Source organism: Mesoplodon densirostris, chromosome 11 (genome assembly GCF_025265405.1).
Source record: "Mesoplodon densirostris isolate mMesDen1 chromosome 11, mMesDen1 primary haplotype, whole genome shotgun sequence".
In the NCBI taxonomy this organism is placed as follows: domain Eukaryota; kingdom Metazoa; phylum Chordata; class Mammalia; order Artiodactyla; family Ziphiidae; genus Mesoplodon; species Mesoplodon densirostris.
Window position 1 is genome coordinate 60,544,879 of NC_082671.1, and position 14,912 is coordinate 60,559,790.

A 14,912-nucleotide genomic window follows, 5' to 3' on the forward strand; every position below is an offset into this window, starting at 1 on the left:
ATGCCGCGGAGCGGCTGGGCCCGTGAGCCGTGGCCGCTGGGCCTGCGCGTCCGGAGCCTGCGTGTCCGGAGCCTGTGCTCCGCAACGGGGGAGGCCACAACAGTGAGAGGCCCGCATACCGCAAAAAAAAAAAAAACAAAAACAATGCACACTTATTATCTTACAGCTCTGGAAGTCAGAAATCTGAAATGAGTCTTATGGGGCTTAAATCAATGTGTCAGCAGAACTGCATTCCTTCTGGAGGCTCTAGGGGAGAATCGTTTCCTTGCCTGTTCTAGCTTCTGGAGGCTGCCTGCATTCCTTGGTTCATGGTCCCTTCCTCCATCTTCAAAGCCAGCAGTGTGGCAACTACCAGTTTCTCTGTCTTATTCCCTTATCACATTGCCTTCTCTGACTCATTTTGGCCTATGGACTGTAGGCAGAAATGCTGTAGATATCACTTGTCGGCCAACTCAATTAATAGCTAGCAGGCCTCCATTAAACCCTTTTCCACTGCCAATGACCTAGGAGGCCATGTGTTCCAGAGGTAAGTCAAGGAGAGCCACCTGACTCTCCCACCAGTCCATGCACAGTGAAAAACCTGCTTAAGACTTGAGGGTTGTTACTCCAACCTAGCCTACCCTAGCCTAACTTTGGAGTGGGGAGCTTTAGTTTAAAAAAAAAAAAAGTAAAATATATGTAGCGTGTCAGTTAAGTTATTGTCTCAGTTCCAAAGTCGCCCTTCCATGATTGGCTGTGTGATGCTGGGTGGTGGGGGAGACTCTGCGGCCACATTTCGAGGAGCAAGGGCTGGTGCCTGGCTCTGACAAGAGGAATGCTGCAGGCAGATGCGACGTCAAAGAGGGAGAGGGGCTGCCCCCCCTCCGCCACACTTCGCCGCCGCAGCAGAAAATAAAACGGCACAGGTGGCTCGAATTATGTGTGTTACACGCTGTGTCTGGTTTCGACAGACGGGTCTGGGACAGTGTACAAGGCAGCCCAAGAGGGGGCCCGGAAATATCTGGAAGAGCGCTGGACGCAAGAGGCGAGGAGGGGACTGGCGCGGGCGGGTCTGCACGCACTGACGACCAGGCCATTGGAAACAAAGATGCCCCAGTGGTCAGACACGAACCCCGGACGTGACAGCTCTCTGCAGGACCCCATACCCGGAGGCGACCCCAAGGAGAAAACTCAAGGGACTCCCAGAATCGCTGGAATCCGTGTGTGATAGTTGGTAGAATGGGAGCTCGTAACGACGAAATCCGGTTAGGAAACCTGGCCGGGTAAGATACCCGCCAGTCTCGACTTCGCCCGTCCTCACCGTGTGCCCGGGAACCGCGACCCCGCCTTAACCCGGCTTCCCTCGGGCTCACACGCCCCGCTGGAAGTCCCTCCTCCAGGCTTGGGGCCGCTCTGGCCCGCGCGGTCCCTTCTCTTTGGTGGACTGGACACTGCTCCGCCGCACGGCGGTCCTCCGGCCGCCAGGGGCGTGCGAGGCCGCGTCCGGGCCGTTCTGGTCCGAGACGGCCGCTCGACTGCTCCGCGGAGCTGTCCGGGCGCTCCCAGGCCACCGCCTCCAGTCCGTTCCCCCGGCAACGCGCGGCCGTTCTCAGTAGCAGGGGCCATGGACCAGGGGTCGGGCGGCGGGCCCCACCGGGCTCGCGGCCGCTTCGGAGCGCCGTCCTGCGGAGCGCGGGCTCCGGGGGCACCCTGGGCACGCTTCTCGGCCTGGCTGGAGTGCGTGTGTGTGGTCACCTTCGACCTGGAGCTGGGCCAGGCGCTGGAGGTGAGGGGGGCAGCGGGCCGGGGGGAGGCCGGGGAGGGCGGGTCCTGCTCTGTCGTCGCCGGCTAGTGTGGCTCAGGCATCGCCGAGGGGCGGCGGGAATCCCTCCGCAGGTGAGGTACCCTCGGGCAGACAGACCCCCCAGGTGGCCTCTTCCTCCTCAGAAACCCTGCACCTGTCACTTCCTGAAAGGTGCGCTCCCAAGCAGAAGAAAAAAAGTTAAGTTGCCAAGACCGCCCTTTGGGGTGGAGGAGCGAAGAGCCCTGTACCTCGGATACCCAAAGTGGTACTCTTGATTTTTCTCCCAGTAAAAAGCTGTCTCCTCTCCCTTCCTCGGCCCCACCTTTCCCACACTATTATACCTTCTCCCCTCATTTAGTCCAGCCAGAATCCCAGGGGTCACCCTTGACTCCTTCCCTCCCTCCACCCCACATCCCATCCGGGAACAAGGCTGACAGCTCCACCTACAGCAGGGCTGTCAGATTCATTACCACTGCTACTGTACCCCCAAGTCCAATATTTGGGGCTCTCTTGCTTAAATCTTTGGAAACCTCCTTGTTCACTTAGAGTCTGATCCAGACCCCTTGCGGGTCACAACCAGACCCAAGAGCCATCTTTCTGTTCACGGACTGACCCCAGCCCCCCAAGCCTGGGGTGTCCCCACTACCTGCAAGGCTCTTCCCTACCCCCACCTGCGTGGGTGTAGATGAAAACATGACAGACTCAGGGAGGAAGGCCTTCTGTAGTAATGCAGGCCTGGGGGGACGGTCTTCTCCAGGCCCTGAAGGCCATGATGTAGACCATGGAGCTGACCAGGGCAGGGGAGGCTGGGAGGTACGCTTCAGCACTCTGTCAGAAGGAACTTTCTGAGAACCCAGGAGGTGGCGCATCCGTGACTGCAGTTGGCTGAGATGAGGCTGATCAGCCATCGTTGGAAAGCCAGCGTCAGGGGGAGAGGGTGTTTTCCAAGGCCTTGCTGAACTCCATGAGACTGTAGGAAGCCCAAGTCCTAACAAACAGCAAGGGCTGACACTGCCCAGCTCACTGTGGAGACCCCATTCCACCACACCTGTCCCCACGTGGCACACCAAATTAACTTGACGCAGGGACCTGAGCACAGAGAGGTGAGGTGATTTGCCTAACGTCACAGAGCCCACATTCCTGCTGGTGCCCAAATTGTTCCCAATAAAATCACAAGGGAGGCTACTGTTTCCTTAAGGCATTCTCATGTATAATTTTCTAGGACTTAACCATTCAGGCAAGAACTGTTAAAGGCTCCATGTGCTTGGGCTTCTGAGCTTTGCTGAGGCTGTACAGCTCAGGGAGGGGGTGTTGGGGGGACCCACGGCCCCTCCTAATCATCAAGTCTGTGCAGGAATCAGGCAGTGCAACCACACAACGCTCGTCAGGTTTGCATCTTATCTTTCTTCTCCCCCCTGGAAATCATGGGGAAGATCAGGGGTCATTTCAGCTGAGTCCACAATCACTCATGGAGCATCTGCCCTGCGCTCGCTTATTCCAGGCTTGGCCTGGCTGAGCACCACAGAGGCTCTGGCGCTGTGCTTGGCACTGGGACATGATGGAAGACCCAGGGACTGCCTTCCAGGAGCTCATGGATCACAGAGACTCCATGGACAGACGCAGCTCAGAGGAAGGAATGGGGGTTTGGCCATATCTTGGAGGATGAGAAGGAGGCACCCGGGCAGGGGAGAAGGGGCTGTTTCAGGTAACCCCTCCCCGCAAAAAGCCAGCGAAAGCAAAGGCAAGGAGCCAACCATTCACTCATTCAATAAATCAAGTATTGGGCAACTGCCACCAGCCAGGCCCCACGGTACTGGTGCTGGACACATGGACACAGAGCTGAATGTGATGACAGGGCTCTGCCCACCAGGAGTTCACGTTCTGTGCTAGAGACGCAGAGAGTAAGTGGTTCAGGACCCCCTAGAGTGCATAGGGTATGTTGAGGGGGTCCCACCCACATGGGTGCACTGGAGCCTGCAGGCGAGGCAGGGATCAGACATGAGGGGAGAGTGGGCAAGGCTGTGCACATCAGCTGAGCAAAGGGCCTGGCTCTGCTGCCTCAGCCCTTGGAAACTCTCCTCTCGGCGTCCCCGCTGACCCGAGAAGCCCATGCAGTGAACCGTGGCCCGGGGCCCAGAGGGTCCCTCCTCCCCCAGGTGTCCGCGTCCTCCCAGCTGCAGCTCCTGCACTGCCCAGTCTCAGGACCCTTTTAGTCTTCAAAAGTACTGAGGGCCCCAAGGGGCTTTTTATGTGGCTCGTATCTATCGAGGTTTCCTATACTAGAAGTTAAAACAGAAAAATTAAAAATGCTTATTAATCCATTTTAAAAAACAATGGATACCATGTGTAAACAAGAGAAGCCACCGCAATGAGAAGCCTGTGCACTGCAACGAAGAGTAGCCCCCACTCGCCGCAACTTGAGAAAAGCCCGCACGCAGCAGCAAAGACCCAACGCAGCCATAAATAAATAAATAAATATTTATTTATTTATTTAAAAATATATATATTTCCACAAAAACAACCATATTTTCAAAAACAAATTCAGTGAGGAGATTGGCATTATTTGACACTTTTACGTCCCTTTTTAAAGGCCAAATAGAAGGCAGCTGTATCTTCATGTCAGCTTCAGTCAGTTCCCCTTTATGGCCTGTGTCACAGCCTCTGGAAGCCACACTGCACACAGTGAGAAGAGAGTGAAAAAGGCAGCTTCGGCCTCTGGGAGCCTAGGGTACCCACACATCCCTTCAAGAAGCACTTTCCTAGAGGTACCTTCTCCAGCAAGGCGAGGCTCACTGCATCTGTCTTCCTCAGGGGCGACTGGGTTACAGGAGCTGCAGCCCCTGCAGACTGGCTCCCGTGGAAAGGACGAGCCCCCTGTGGTTCCAGGGGACAGGGTGCGTCGTGCGGCAGACCCCCACTCTCTGCCCCTCCCTGAGGGTCGGCTCCCTTCCTCTCCTCAGTCAGGCAGGGCCGTCCCTCCGGCTCTGCTCCCAGCCTGTGGACAGTGAGCTTGGAGCCCTGGGCACGGCTGTGGAGCCTGCTCAGATGCTACAAAACTCCTGTGACTGCAGACCAGATTCAGAACCCTGACCTCAGCACCGAGGGCCCATCGTGGCCCTGCCCCAGCTGCCAGGCACCCGCCTTTCCTCTGCCCTTCCCAACAAGGACACGCAGGGGCCCGAGTGGTCCTGTGGCCCCACCTCTCTTGGAGCCATCTCAAGGTACCTCTGTGGGTCCACCCCACAGACAAATACTGTTTGGCTGGCTCCCCTCCCTCCTCTTGGCCCTTCCTTCTTGGTGCCTCCTTAGCTGACATCTTGAGATTTCCACATGCCCCACCTGTTCCAGTATTCTTTGGAGACATGTTTTCACACACTCCACAAATACAGGCACACCTTGGAGATGTTGCAGGTTCGGTTCCAGAGCACTGCAGTAAAGCAAGTCACACAGATTTGTTGGTTTCCCAGTGCATATAAAAGTTATGGTTACACTCGACTGTAGTCTATTAAGTATGCAAGAAATACCATTATATCTTAAAAAACAATGTAGATACCTTGTAACAAATATAATAATGAAAAGGTTTGAGATATTGTGAAAATTACGAGAATATGATGCAGAGATGCAAAGTGAGCAAGTGTTGTTGGAAAAATGGCACCTATAGGCTTGCTACAAACCTTGATTTTGTAAAAAATGCAACATCCGTGAAGCACAATAAAGCAAAGTGTGATAAAACGAGGTGTGACTGTACAGTATTTGGTGAGGGTCTACTCCCTGCCGGGGGCTGGGAGGCAGAAGTACCTGGGACACAGTCCCTGTCCTTAGGACACTTGGTGGCAGCGGTGGAGACAGAATAGGCCCAGAGCAAACAAAGACAGAAGCTACATTATTACAGCAGTGCGAGTCCCAGGGCACAGTACCTTACCATCTGGGGGTTCAGGGCACACCCCAGAAGAAGCTTCTTGTCAGCCAAAACCCAAGTCCTCCTCCGCATGGGAGTTTGGCCGACAGAGTAAGGAGGGGGCCACGCCTGCAGGCCCTCATCTCCTGGCTCCCAGCATAGCCGCTTCCTGGGAGAGCCGTCCTGCTGCATCTGAGCATGGGCCAGGGCAGCAGCGATGCCCAAGGCGCACCAGGTCCCCAGGAAACACTTGGGGGCCTCCAGGGAGTGAGGGCTCTGGAGGCTCCCTGCCTTTTTCGTTTCCTGCAAAGAAATCCATTCTGGCCATTTGCCTGTGTACAGGGCTACTGGCTCCCCCAGAGTGTGGCCTGTCTCCCAGGTAGAGCCTGTCCAGCTGGTCACGCTCACTGTACACTCCAGGGTCCCGGGTACTCCAGGGGTCACACTCCAAGCGGCGAGCAGGCCAGAAGCTCCCGGACCCCTGACTAGCAGGGGTTGGAGTGAAGATGCTCAGAGGCAGGGGTGCCAGTGTCAGGCAGCATCTGAGTTAAGATGGGATGGGGAGGCTGGCCAGGCCGTCTGGGAGAGCAGGCCCAGGGCAGCCGCAGAGCCTAAGACCCTCTGGCTGGGTGGGGTTGGGTTCGGAGCGCTGAGAGGGTGCAGGAGGTGGGGGCCAGCAGGCAGGGCCCTGCAGCCTCTCTAGGCGAGAGAGGAGGCTATGGGGATAGACTGTCGGGACATGGGGGCAGGGAGGCCCAGTCTGGGCGAGTGGCCTTGAGGGCAAGGGGTGTGAGAAGGGAGTCCAGGAGCTCACCCGGTTGTGCGAGAAAAGGGAAGGATGGAGGCCAGGAGTGGCCTCGGGCCGAGAGGGGCCTGGGGAGGCAGGGCAGAGGGCTGGAGCCCTGAAGAGAGGAGGAGGGGTCATCAGGGAGCCAGAGGTGGGGGAGAGCCAGAGGGTCTGACAGTGCTGGGGTGGAGGGGGGGACACACCTGCAGCCCAGCACCAAGCCTGCCAAGCCCATGTCACCGAGTGCTCTGTGTCCCCTGCAGCTGGTGTACCCCAGCGACTTCCAGCTCACGGACAAGGAGGTGGGTCCCAGCCCTCTCAGGAGCAGACCTCACCCAGGGAGCAGGCCCTCACTGGCTTTCCTGTGTTTCAGAAAAGCAGCATCTGCTACCTGTCCTTTCCCGACTCCCACTCAGGTAGGCCACCCCGCCTCGCCCTGGTCTGGGTGTCTCTCTGGGGCTGTGGGGAGAAGAAGAAGGAGGGAAATGAGGCTGCCCAGGAGCCCCTGCGGCCAGGCCTGCACAGCCTGTAAGCACCGGTCCCCCTTCCCGCTCCAGGGAGACAGCCAGAGCCCCACGCCGCAGCAGCCAGTTTCCCCGGTTCCCGCGGAAAGAGGTGTCTCTGGGCAGTGGGGTCTGGTCTCTCTTCACCCCAGCAGAGGGGTCACCAGGAGCTGGGTCCTGGCCTCTGCTCCTCTCCAGGGCTCGGGTGTCCGTGTCGGCCTGGTTTTCCACCCCGGGCAGGCTACGCCCGGGCCACACACGACCCCCAGCTTGTGCTTGCCCACAGTGCACACGCTGCGGGGCTGTGGCTGTGCTTCTCTGTGTGCTGAGTTTAAACCCTTAGGTGCAGGAATCTAGGACACGGGGACCTCTGTCGGGAGACACAGAGCCGAGGGCTGGGCTTTTCTGAGGCATTTGCAGCCCGACAGGGGCTTCGCCCCCTCCCTGGCCCCCCGCCCCACATGCTGGCAGGAGAGGCTCCAGCCCAACCTGGACACAGCGTGAGGGGACCACCTGTTCCCCAGGCTGCCTCGGGGATACTCAGTTCAGCTTCCGCATTCGTCAGTGTGGAGGGCAGAGGCGCCCCTGGCACACGGATGACAGGCACTGTGACAGTGGGGCCCCTGTGTCTCTGCAGGTGAGCCGGGCTGCCTCTCCCCCGCTCCTCCCCTCCCCCTGCAGGCCAGGGTCAGGCGGGTGTGAGCGGCCCCTTCAAGGCGCCTGGCCAGCCCCAGCCAGCAGGGTCTCCAACTGCCGCAGGCCAAGCCCGGCACCCCAGCCTCGACTGGGGGTGGGCCAGCGCTTCTGAGCACTTGCCAGGGTCCCTGGGGCTTTTCCTGTGCTCCACGTGTGCGCCAGGGCGTGGCTCGGTGTGCAGAGGCCGGTGCTCTAGGGCCCCTGAACCGCTCACCACTGTGTCTGCGGAGACGTCCCTGCAGAGCCGTTGCCTGCCGTCCGGGCCGTGACTCCCAGGCAGACCCCGGTCTGAGGAGAGCACACAGCAGCCTGCGTGGGGGTCCGAGGAGGTGGGAGGGAGCGTGAGCAGTGGCCGTGGCCTGGCCGATACCCCTCCTTCCAGAGGGAGCCCGCACACTACTTTGGCTACGTGTACTTCAGGCAGGTGAAGGACAGCTCTGTGAAGAGGGGCTACTTCCAGAAGGTGAGCAGCTGGTTGCTCTGGGGTGGCCCCGCTGAGAGTTGGGGGCCAGCAGCCATCGGGAGAGGCTGATGGTCTGGGGGGGGTCCTGAGCCTCCAGGAGCACCCACCCCGCCGTAGCCCTAGCCACTTGGCCCTGGGCGGGGGCCACCGTGCCACCTGGTGGGGGGGGCGGCCTCTGGGGAACAGGCTCTGCTGCCCCTCCCTCGTCCAGCCGGGCTCTGGCCTCCCTGCTCCTCGCTGAGGGAGGAGGGGGGCCCTCGTCACACTTTCAAGATTAGGACGACTTCAGTCTTGAACTCAGACACCAAAAGCAAAAGCTGCTTGAGCCCCGGGGAGACTATCCCATGATCCTGGCCACGTGCATTTCCCTCTGAAGGCCTGGGGTCCAGCCCTGCCCTGCTGCACCTGGGGTTTTCTAATAGCCTGGAGTCCCACGTCAGGCCATTCCTGGGAAGTCGGTGGGACACCCTGCCCTGGGCGACCCTGGATGAGCCGGGCCTCAGGGGGTCCCCCGCATGGTCCCAAGGGGCTGGGGCGACATCTCACCGGCCCCGGGCCCTGCAGTCTCTGGTGCTGGTGTCCCGCCTGCCCTTCGTCCGGCTGTTCCAGGCGCTGCTGAGCCTGGTCGCCCCCGAGTACTTCGACAAGCTGGCGCCCTGCCTGGAAGCGGGTGAGTGGCCGGCAGGCGCTGCCAGAGCTGCCTTATCGTCATCCCAGCTGTAGCTCCTGGTGGCTCCGGTGGGCAGCTTCCTCCAGGACAGGCTTCTGACGCTGGCCACCTGTGTTCGCAGTCTGCAGTGAGGTTGACCAGTGGCCGGCCCCTGTGCCGGGGCAGACCTTGAACCTGCCTGTCATGGGAGTCGTCCTCCAGGTGAGGGCGGCTGGCTGGGGTGGGATGGCCCCAGTGCATGTCGACACGCCACCTGACCCACTGGCAGCTGCTTCCTTCATCCATAGGTGCACATCCCATCCAGCGCAGACAAGCCTGAATCCGGTCCTCCAAAGCAGTGCAGCCACAAGGTGGGCGCCCTGCTCCCAGGCTGGTGGCCCCATACCTGCCTCAACCCTCAACCCTCCCACCTGCCTGGGTCTCCCCACCTCACCTGCTGTGGGCCCTGGGGGTTGGCCAGACCCCAGACACAGGGGCCTGCGTCTCCGTGCAGGGCTGTGGGGTGCAGGGAGGCATGTGGGTAGGGACTGCGGCCCCCGGGACTCTCCCGGGACGACCGGTGCTGCTCGGGGCTTGTGAGGCGCCATCCTCCCCCTCGGCCTGACCCCACCCACCCTTCCTCTCAGAACCTGCTACCAGCCCCGGTCGTCCTCACCAGTGTCCATGAGCTGGACCTGTTCAGGTGAGCCCGGCAGGCCACCACCTGCTGCCCCGGTAGGTGATGAGTGATCCCACGGGGCTCAGGCCCATCGGGGCGGGGGCGCTGGGGGCCATCAGGAGTTAGCCCCCAGCCCATTCTGAGAGGGAGAGTCACACAGAAGAGGAGCCCGGTACCCTGATGTCTGCCCCCAGAGGAAGTGAGCACCATGGGCAGGAAGTCAGGTCCTGGCAGGCAGGTGCAGGGAAGGGAGCAGCTGTGGTGGGAGATGCTGCCAGAGGTGCCCTCTTTGGGGGTCCAGAAGAGGACCCCACCTTTGGAGACCCTCTGGCCCTGTGCTGGGCCCAGCGGGAGCCAGGGCTGCCGGTTTCAGGCATGGCGGGGGTGCGAGGCCAGGCGGCACAGGTGGAGGGTCAGAACCGGGGCAGGCGGGGGAGTGCCCTGGACACGCCCTCGGCGTCTTCACAAGGCCTCACCGCTGGCTTCCCTCTGGAGTGAGGCCCAGCCTTCACCCAGACAGGGCCTGCCTGGGCCTGGGTGGGGGCAGGTGGGCAAGGGCTGGGGAGCCTCCCACCCGGCCTCCCCAATGCCCCCGCCGGCCCAGGTGCTTCCGGCCCGTGCTGGCCCACGTGCAGCTGCTGTGGGAGCTCATGCTCCTCGGGGAGCCCCTGCTGGTCCTGGCGCCCTCGCCCGCTGTGTCCTCAGAGATGGTGCTGGCCTTGACCAGGTGGGTGGGGCAGCAACACGAGGGTCGGGGGGCCCTGGACCAGCCCTGCGAACTGACTGTCCCTGCGGATCCCTCCCCGCAGCTGCCTGCAGCCCCTCAAGTTCTGCTGCGACTACCGCCCCTACTTCACCATCCACGATAGTGAGTTCAAGGAGTTCACGACGCGCACGCAGGCCCCGTAAGTGCCGCCCGGCCCACCTGTCCGCCTGCCCGCCCTGCGCCCTCCACCTGCGTCTGTCTCTCCTCCCTCCCTCCCTCTCTCTCTCTCTCTCTCTCTCTCTAGACCAAGCGTGGTCCTGGGAGTCACAAACCCTTTCTTTATCAAAACACTCCAGCACTGGCCCCACGTCCTCCGCATCGGGGAGCCCAAGATGCCAGGTGAGGCCCCCAGCCTCCGCCCAGGGGTCCTGGGAACGCGGGGTCTCGCCGGGTCTGAGCCTGCAGAGGCAGAACTGAGACCCTGAGGCCCGGCCATGGGGCGTGTCTCGTAGGGGACCTTCCCAAGCAGGTCAAACTGAAAAAGCCCTCAAGGCTGAAGACCCTGGACACCAAGCCAGGTCTGTGCCCCTCTTCTCCTCCCAGGACCCAGAGACACGCCTTGGGGAGGGGTGGGGCGGGCAGATGTGCTGGCACCGCTGAAGGGGGTGCCCCGCCCCCGAGGGGAGCGCACTGCCATTCTGCCCTCCCCAGGCCTCTACACTGCGTACACGACCTACCTCCACCGAGACAAGGCCCTGCTCAGACGACTGCTTAAGGTACCGCTGGGGGGTGCTCCGGGGGCGGAGAAGCTGGGCTCGGTGTGTGAAGGGGGCGCAGCCGGCCTGCTGTGGCTCAGCCCTCGCCCCCCAGGGCCTGCAGAAGAAGCGGCCATCGGACATGCAGACTGCAGTGCTGAGGCGGCACCTCCTGGAGCTCACACAGAGCTTCATCATCCCTCTGGTGAGGCCCAGCGGCGGGGAGGAGGGGGCCAGACTGGAGGGGCAGGCAGCAGGCTGTGGCCCAGACTCCAGACTCACTCCCCTTCCTCCCCAGGAGCACTACATGGCCAGCCTCATGCCCCTGCAGAAGAGCATCACGCCCTGGAAGGTGTGGTCCAGGGAGGGCCTGGGAGGATGGTGGTGGTGGTGGGGGTGTCAGTGTCGTGGGTGTGCAGGAGCCCCTGGGGCCAGCCCGTCCCCACACCTGCAGGTGGCCCTCACAGGGAAGAGAAATTCGGGCCACACAGATGGGGGAGGGGTTCGAGGCCCTCTTCTCTGGGAAGGGTCACCCTGGGATCTGTCACTGCAGGGTGGGGGCTGGGGGACACACAAGGGGTCCATCTGCCAAGTGCCCTGGGGAAGGTCCTGACCAGCCAAGGTGCAGGGCCTGCGAGGCCATGCCCCCCACCCAGCACCCAGGCTCACCCAGCCCCTGTCTCAGACCCCTCCCCAGATCCACCCCTTCTGCCAGGACGACTTCCTGCGTAGCCTGGAGCACTCAGGGCCCCAGCTCACCTGCCTCATCAAGGGCGACTGGCTGGGCCTCTACAGGTAGGTGGACAGTAGGTAGGATCCTGGGGCTCCTGCTGCTGGTGGCCGTGCCCATCCCTCAACACACAGGGTCAGCCTACAGCTGCTGTCCCTTGCCCCCCACAGGCGGTTTTTCAAGTCCCCTCATTTTGATGGCTGGTACCGACAGCGGCACAAAGAGATGGCCCAGAAGCTGGAGGCCCTGCACCTCGAGGCCATCTGTGAGGCGGTGAGTGGGGCGCTTGGCTGTGGGAGAGCACACAGGGGTGCGAGCCCCGAACAGGGGCTGGAGGAGAGTGCAGGGAGGGGCGGACACAGGCCCAGAGCTGGGTGAGGGCCTTGGCGATGGATGGCCTCATCTTGTCCCCACAGAACATCGAGATCTGGATGAAGGACAAGTCCGAGGTGGAGGTCGTGGATCTGGTCCTGAAACTTCGGGAGAGGCTGGTGAGATGCCTCCCAGCCCTGCCCCACCTCGGCCAGCCAGATGTGAAGGTCGCCTGCCCCTGACCACTGCTGCCCCTGCAGGTTCGGGCACAGGGCCACCAGCTCCCCGTGAAGGAGGCGACGCTGAAGCGGGCGCGGCTGTACATCGAGACAGTCATCGGCTCCCTGCCCAAGGACCTGCAGGTCCTCCTGTGCCCTCCCTAGGATGGGGCCCCTGGCCCGGGGCCTGGCTGCCCCTCGGGGCCTGGGTCTGGCCGAGCTTCCCTCCCCCGAGTCAAGCACGAGCTCCCCCACCCAAGCTCCCGGCTGCCCCTGGCCCTGGCCCCCCACCTGGCACCACCATCATCCCAGCAGACAAGGTGGCATTTGGAACTACAGCCTGGCCCCTGACTGTTGGCGGATCACGTGCTGGCAGAGCCTCCCCTCCCCCTGGGCCCCACCTGCCCTCTCCAGGGTCTTAGGCAGGGGTGGGGGGCAGGCTGTGAGCCCTGCTGATCTGATCTGGGCCAAGGCCACGCACCCCTCCAGGAGCCCATCTGCCCAAGCCCTGCAGGCCCAGGCGTTGCATCTGATGCATCCTTTAGACCCACCAGGCTGCCCAGCTCAGGACGGAAGGAGGCGGCTGACAGGCAGACCCCTCTCTTCACACAGCCCGCCCCCCGCCTGTCTTGCCTGGGGGCTGAGGGGGGAACCTCGCCTGTGGTCATCGCTTGGGAGGGGAGACGCCGCTTTGCCCAGAGAAGAGTTATGCCCTGTGGTTCGCTGGGATGCCGCCAGGACCCGCGTGGCTGCCAGGCGGGTCCAGGGCATTGTCTTTGTTCCAGTCCAGGGACACCCCACTGGGCACCTTCTCCGTTCACTCTGCCCTGCGCTGCTGCTCGGCGGCTGGCAGGCCCTCGAGTCGCCCCTGTGTCCATGCAGCCCCACAGGCAGCGAGGGGCTTGGACTCTAGACTGACCAGGCCTCTGCAGCCAGAGCCCTTCACAGCCACTGCGGCCTTGAGGCACCAAGCTCCTCGGCAAGGAGTGAAAGTCCCTCAGAAGGGATCCACGCCCCCATGTGACACCTTGGAGCACCCGGCCAAGCAATCAGCGATGCTGTCATCAGCACCGTCACAGCTCAGCGCAGAGTGGCAGCACTGGCAGCTGGTGGGGGGCAGGGCAGGGGGAGAGGCGCGGACCCAGAGCCGCAGGCCTTTGGGTGAGTCTCACCGTCTCCAACCCCAGATGCCTCACCTGAGGCACAAGGCTTCACAGATGCCCGCGTGGGCCTTGGCGGCAACCTGAGCTGAGTCCTGGCTGAGCGACATGGTGCGGGAGGCAGGCCGAGCGGGGGGCTTTCCCTTCTCTCCTGATTCCCCGCAGTCTGTGCCCTGGGATGGAGCACTGACGCAGCCGCTCCTCCCAAGTGGGGTTCGGTGGAGCCGCCAGATGACAGCAGGCGCTGGCCTCAGAACTGCCAGTGTCGACTTGTCCGGCCCTGGCCGCTGCCTAGGACAGCCCGGCGCGTCCCCAGCCTGCAGACAGCTGAGCTCAGCCTGGTGTGTGACCGCGGTCAGAGGACAGAATCGAGGCAGCAGAGGGAGAGACGAGCTGGAGGCCCTCAACTGAGGAAGGACTTTGTGGCCCCAGTGCCGCTTTGGACAGCCTGCCCTGCTGTCTGGCCTGGAGGGGTGGCCCACGGGCCTTGAGGGGTGTGCCTCAGCACATTGCACAGTCCCCTCCCTTGGCTTTCTGAGGGTGACTGCAGGTGATGGAGGGCTGCAGGGGAGCAGCTGCAAGGGGGCCTCCGCAAAGCCCTCAGGGACTTTTGCCTCCATCAACCCAGGAAGGCACAACCAGAGTCCCCTGAATCCTTGCATCCTCCCTCGAGGTCTCTGCTTGAGTCCACGCCGCAGCCCCTCACAGCGGGGCTTGTCCTCAGGAACACTGGTGCAGGGGGATGTTGGGGGAGGGACGCCTGGCAGAGTGGGCCACACTGCCCAGGGTGGAATCCAAAGCTGAAGGGTAGAGGTGGGAGGAGGTCCCTCCCCTGGAGGGCCTGGGGCTGTGTGGAGGGGCCTCGTCCTCACAGCCTGACCCCCCTGCCCAGACGAGGCCTCTGAGCACAGCGCAGCCTGCGGGTGGGGGCTGGGGGTGGAGTCCTGCCAACTCCATCGTCTCCCCCATAAGCCCCCGGGTTCCCTCTCAGGATCAGGTCAGCTCCGGCTGGGCTGAGCCTCTGTCCCCCCACCAGGCTGGGGACAGGCAGTGAGGAGGGAGGAAGGGGCAGGAGGATCAAAAGAGGCAGACCCACCACTGACCAGAGCCCCGTGGACAGGAGGGCCTGGACAGGCAGGAACCAGTGGTCCAAGAGGGCGCTGTGGTCGGCGGCCAGTATGTGAAGCCGCCTGCTTTTGGGGATTGTGTGTGGGCCTGCTGTGGTGGCTGGGATGGGGTGGGAGGGCAGTGGGCTGATGCAAGGACAGGAAGGACAGTCTTTACCCCCAAGCTTCCTGCACTCTATTTAAAGACTCCGTTGGTGGACTTCCCACATCTTTGGTATTAAAATGTCCTTCTGTGACACAATACTTATCTTTTAACTTCCTTTTCTGATAAAAAGTTGGCATCCCTATCAGAGCCTGGTAACTTTAGGGTCCTCTTGGTGGGACGTTGGGTGGGCCTTGCTGTGGATGGGTTCAGGGCTAAAGGGGTGAAGGTGTGGCCTGGCTGCTTGGTGGTGGGGGGGTAGCACAAAGAACTAGTGAGTTGACCCTCTCCAGTGGCTTCATCT

At 61.9% G+C, this 14,912-nt stretch overlaps 1 protein-coding gene across 4 annotated transcripts; it reads left to right on the forward strand.

The window, feature by feature from the left end:
• Positions 1-1,530: 1,530 nt before the first annotated feature.
• On the forward strand, positions 1,531-14,656 carry DENND6B (DENN domain containing 6B). Of its 4 annotated transcripts, none has more exons than XM_060113255.1 (20): positions 1,531-1,765; positions 6,732-6,770; positions 6,842-6,884; positions 7,496-7,608; positions 8,050-8,130; positions 8,695-8,800; positions 8,922-9,001; positions 9,088-9,150; positions 9,427-9,482; positions 10,063-10,185; positions 10,268-10,363; positions 10,469-10,563; positions 10,677-10,742; positions 10,876-10,940; positions 11,035-11,124; positions 11,218-11,271; positions 11,605-11,714; positions 11,820-11,922; positions 12,066-12,140; positions 12,222-14,656. In XM_060113255.1, the coding sequence occupies exons 1-20, from the start codon at positions 1,604-1,606 to the stop codon at positions 12,342-12,344; spliced, it is 1,743 nt and encodes a 580-aa protein (XP_059969238.1). In that variant the 5' UTR covers positions 1,531-1,603; the 3' UTR covers positions 12,345-14,656. The 4 variants fall into 4 exon arrangements, with proteins under 4 accessions (XP_059969238.1, XP_059969240.1, XP_059969239.1 ...); XM_060113258.1 differs by having other exon boundaries at positions 1,616-1,765; positions 8,088-8,130; XM_060113257.1 differs by lacking the exon at positions 10,063-10,185.
• The last annotated feature ends 256 nt before the right edge of the window (positions 14,657-14,912 follow it).

Coding starts and splice junctions, on each gene's coding strand:
- DENND6B (XM_060113255.1), top strand. CDS start 1,604: ATGGACCAGGGGTCGGGCGGCGGGCCCCACCGGGCTCGCGGCCGCTTC. Junction 8,131..8,694: donor AGAGGGGCTACTTCCAGAAG/GTGAGCAGCTGG, acceptor CGGGCCCTGCAG/TCTCTGGTGCTGGTGTCCCG. Junction 9,002..9,087: donor TCATGGGAGTCGTCCTCCAG/GTGAGGGCGGCT, acceptor CTTCATCCATAG/GTGCACATCCCATCCAGCGC.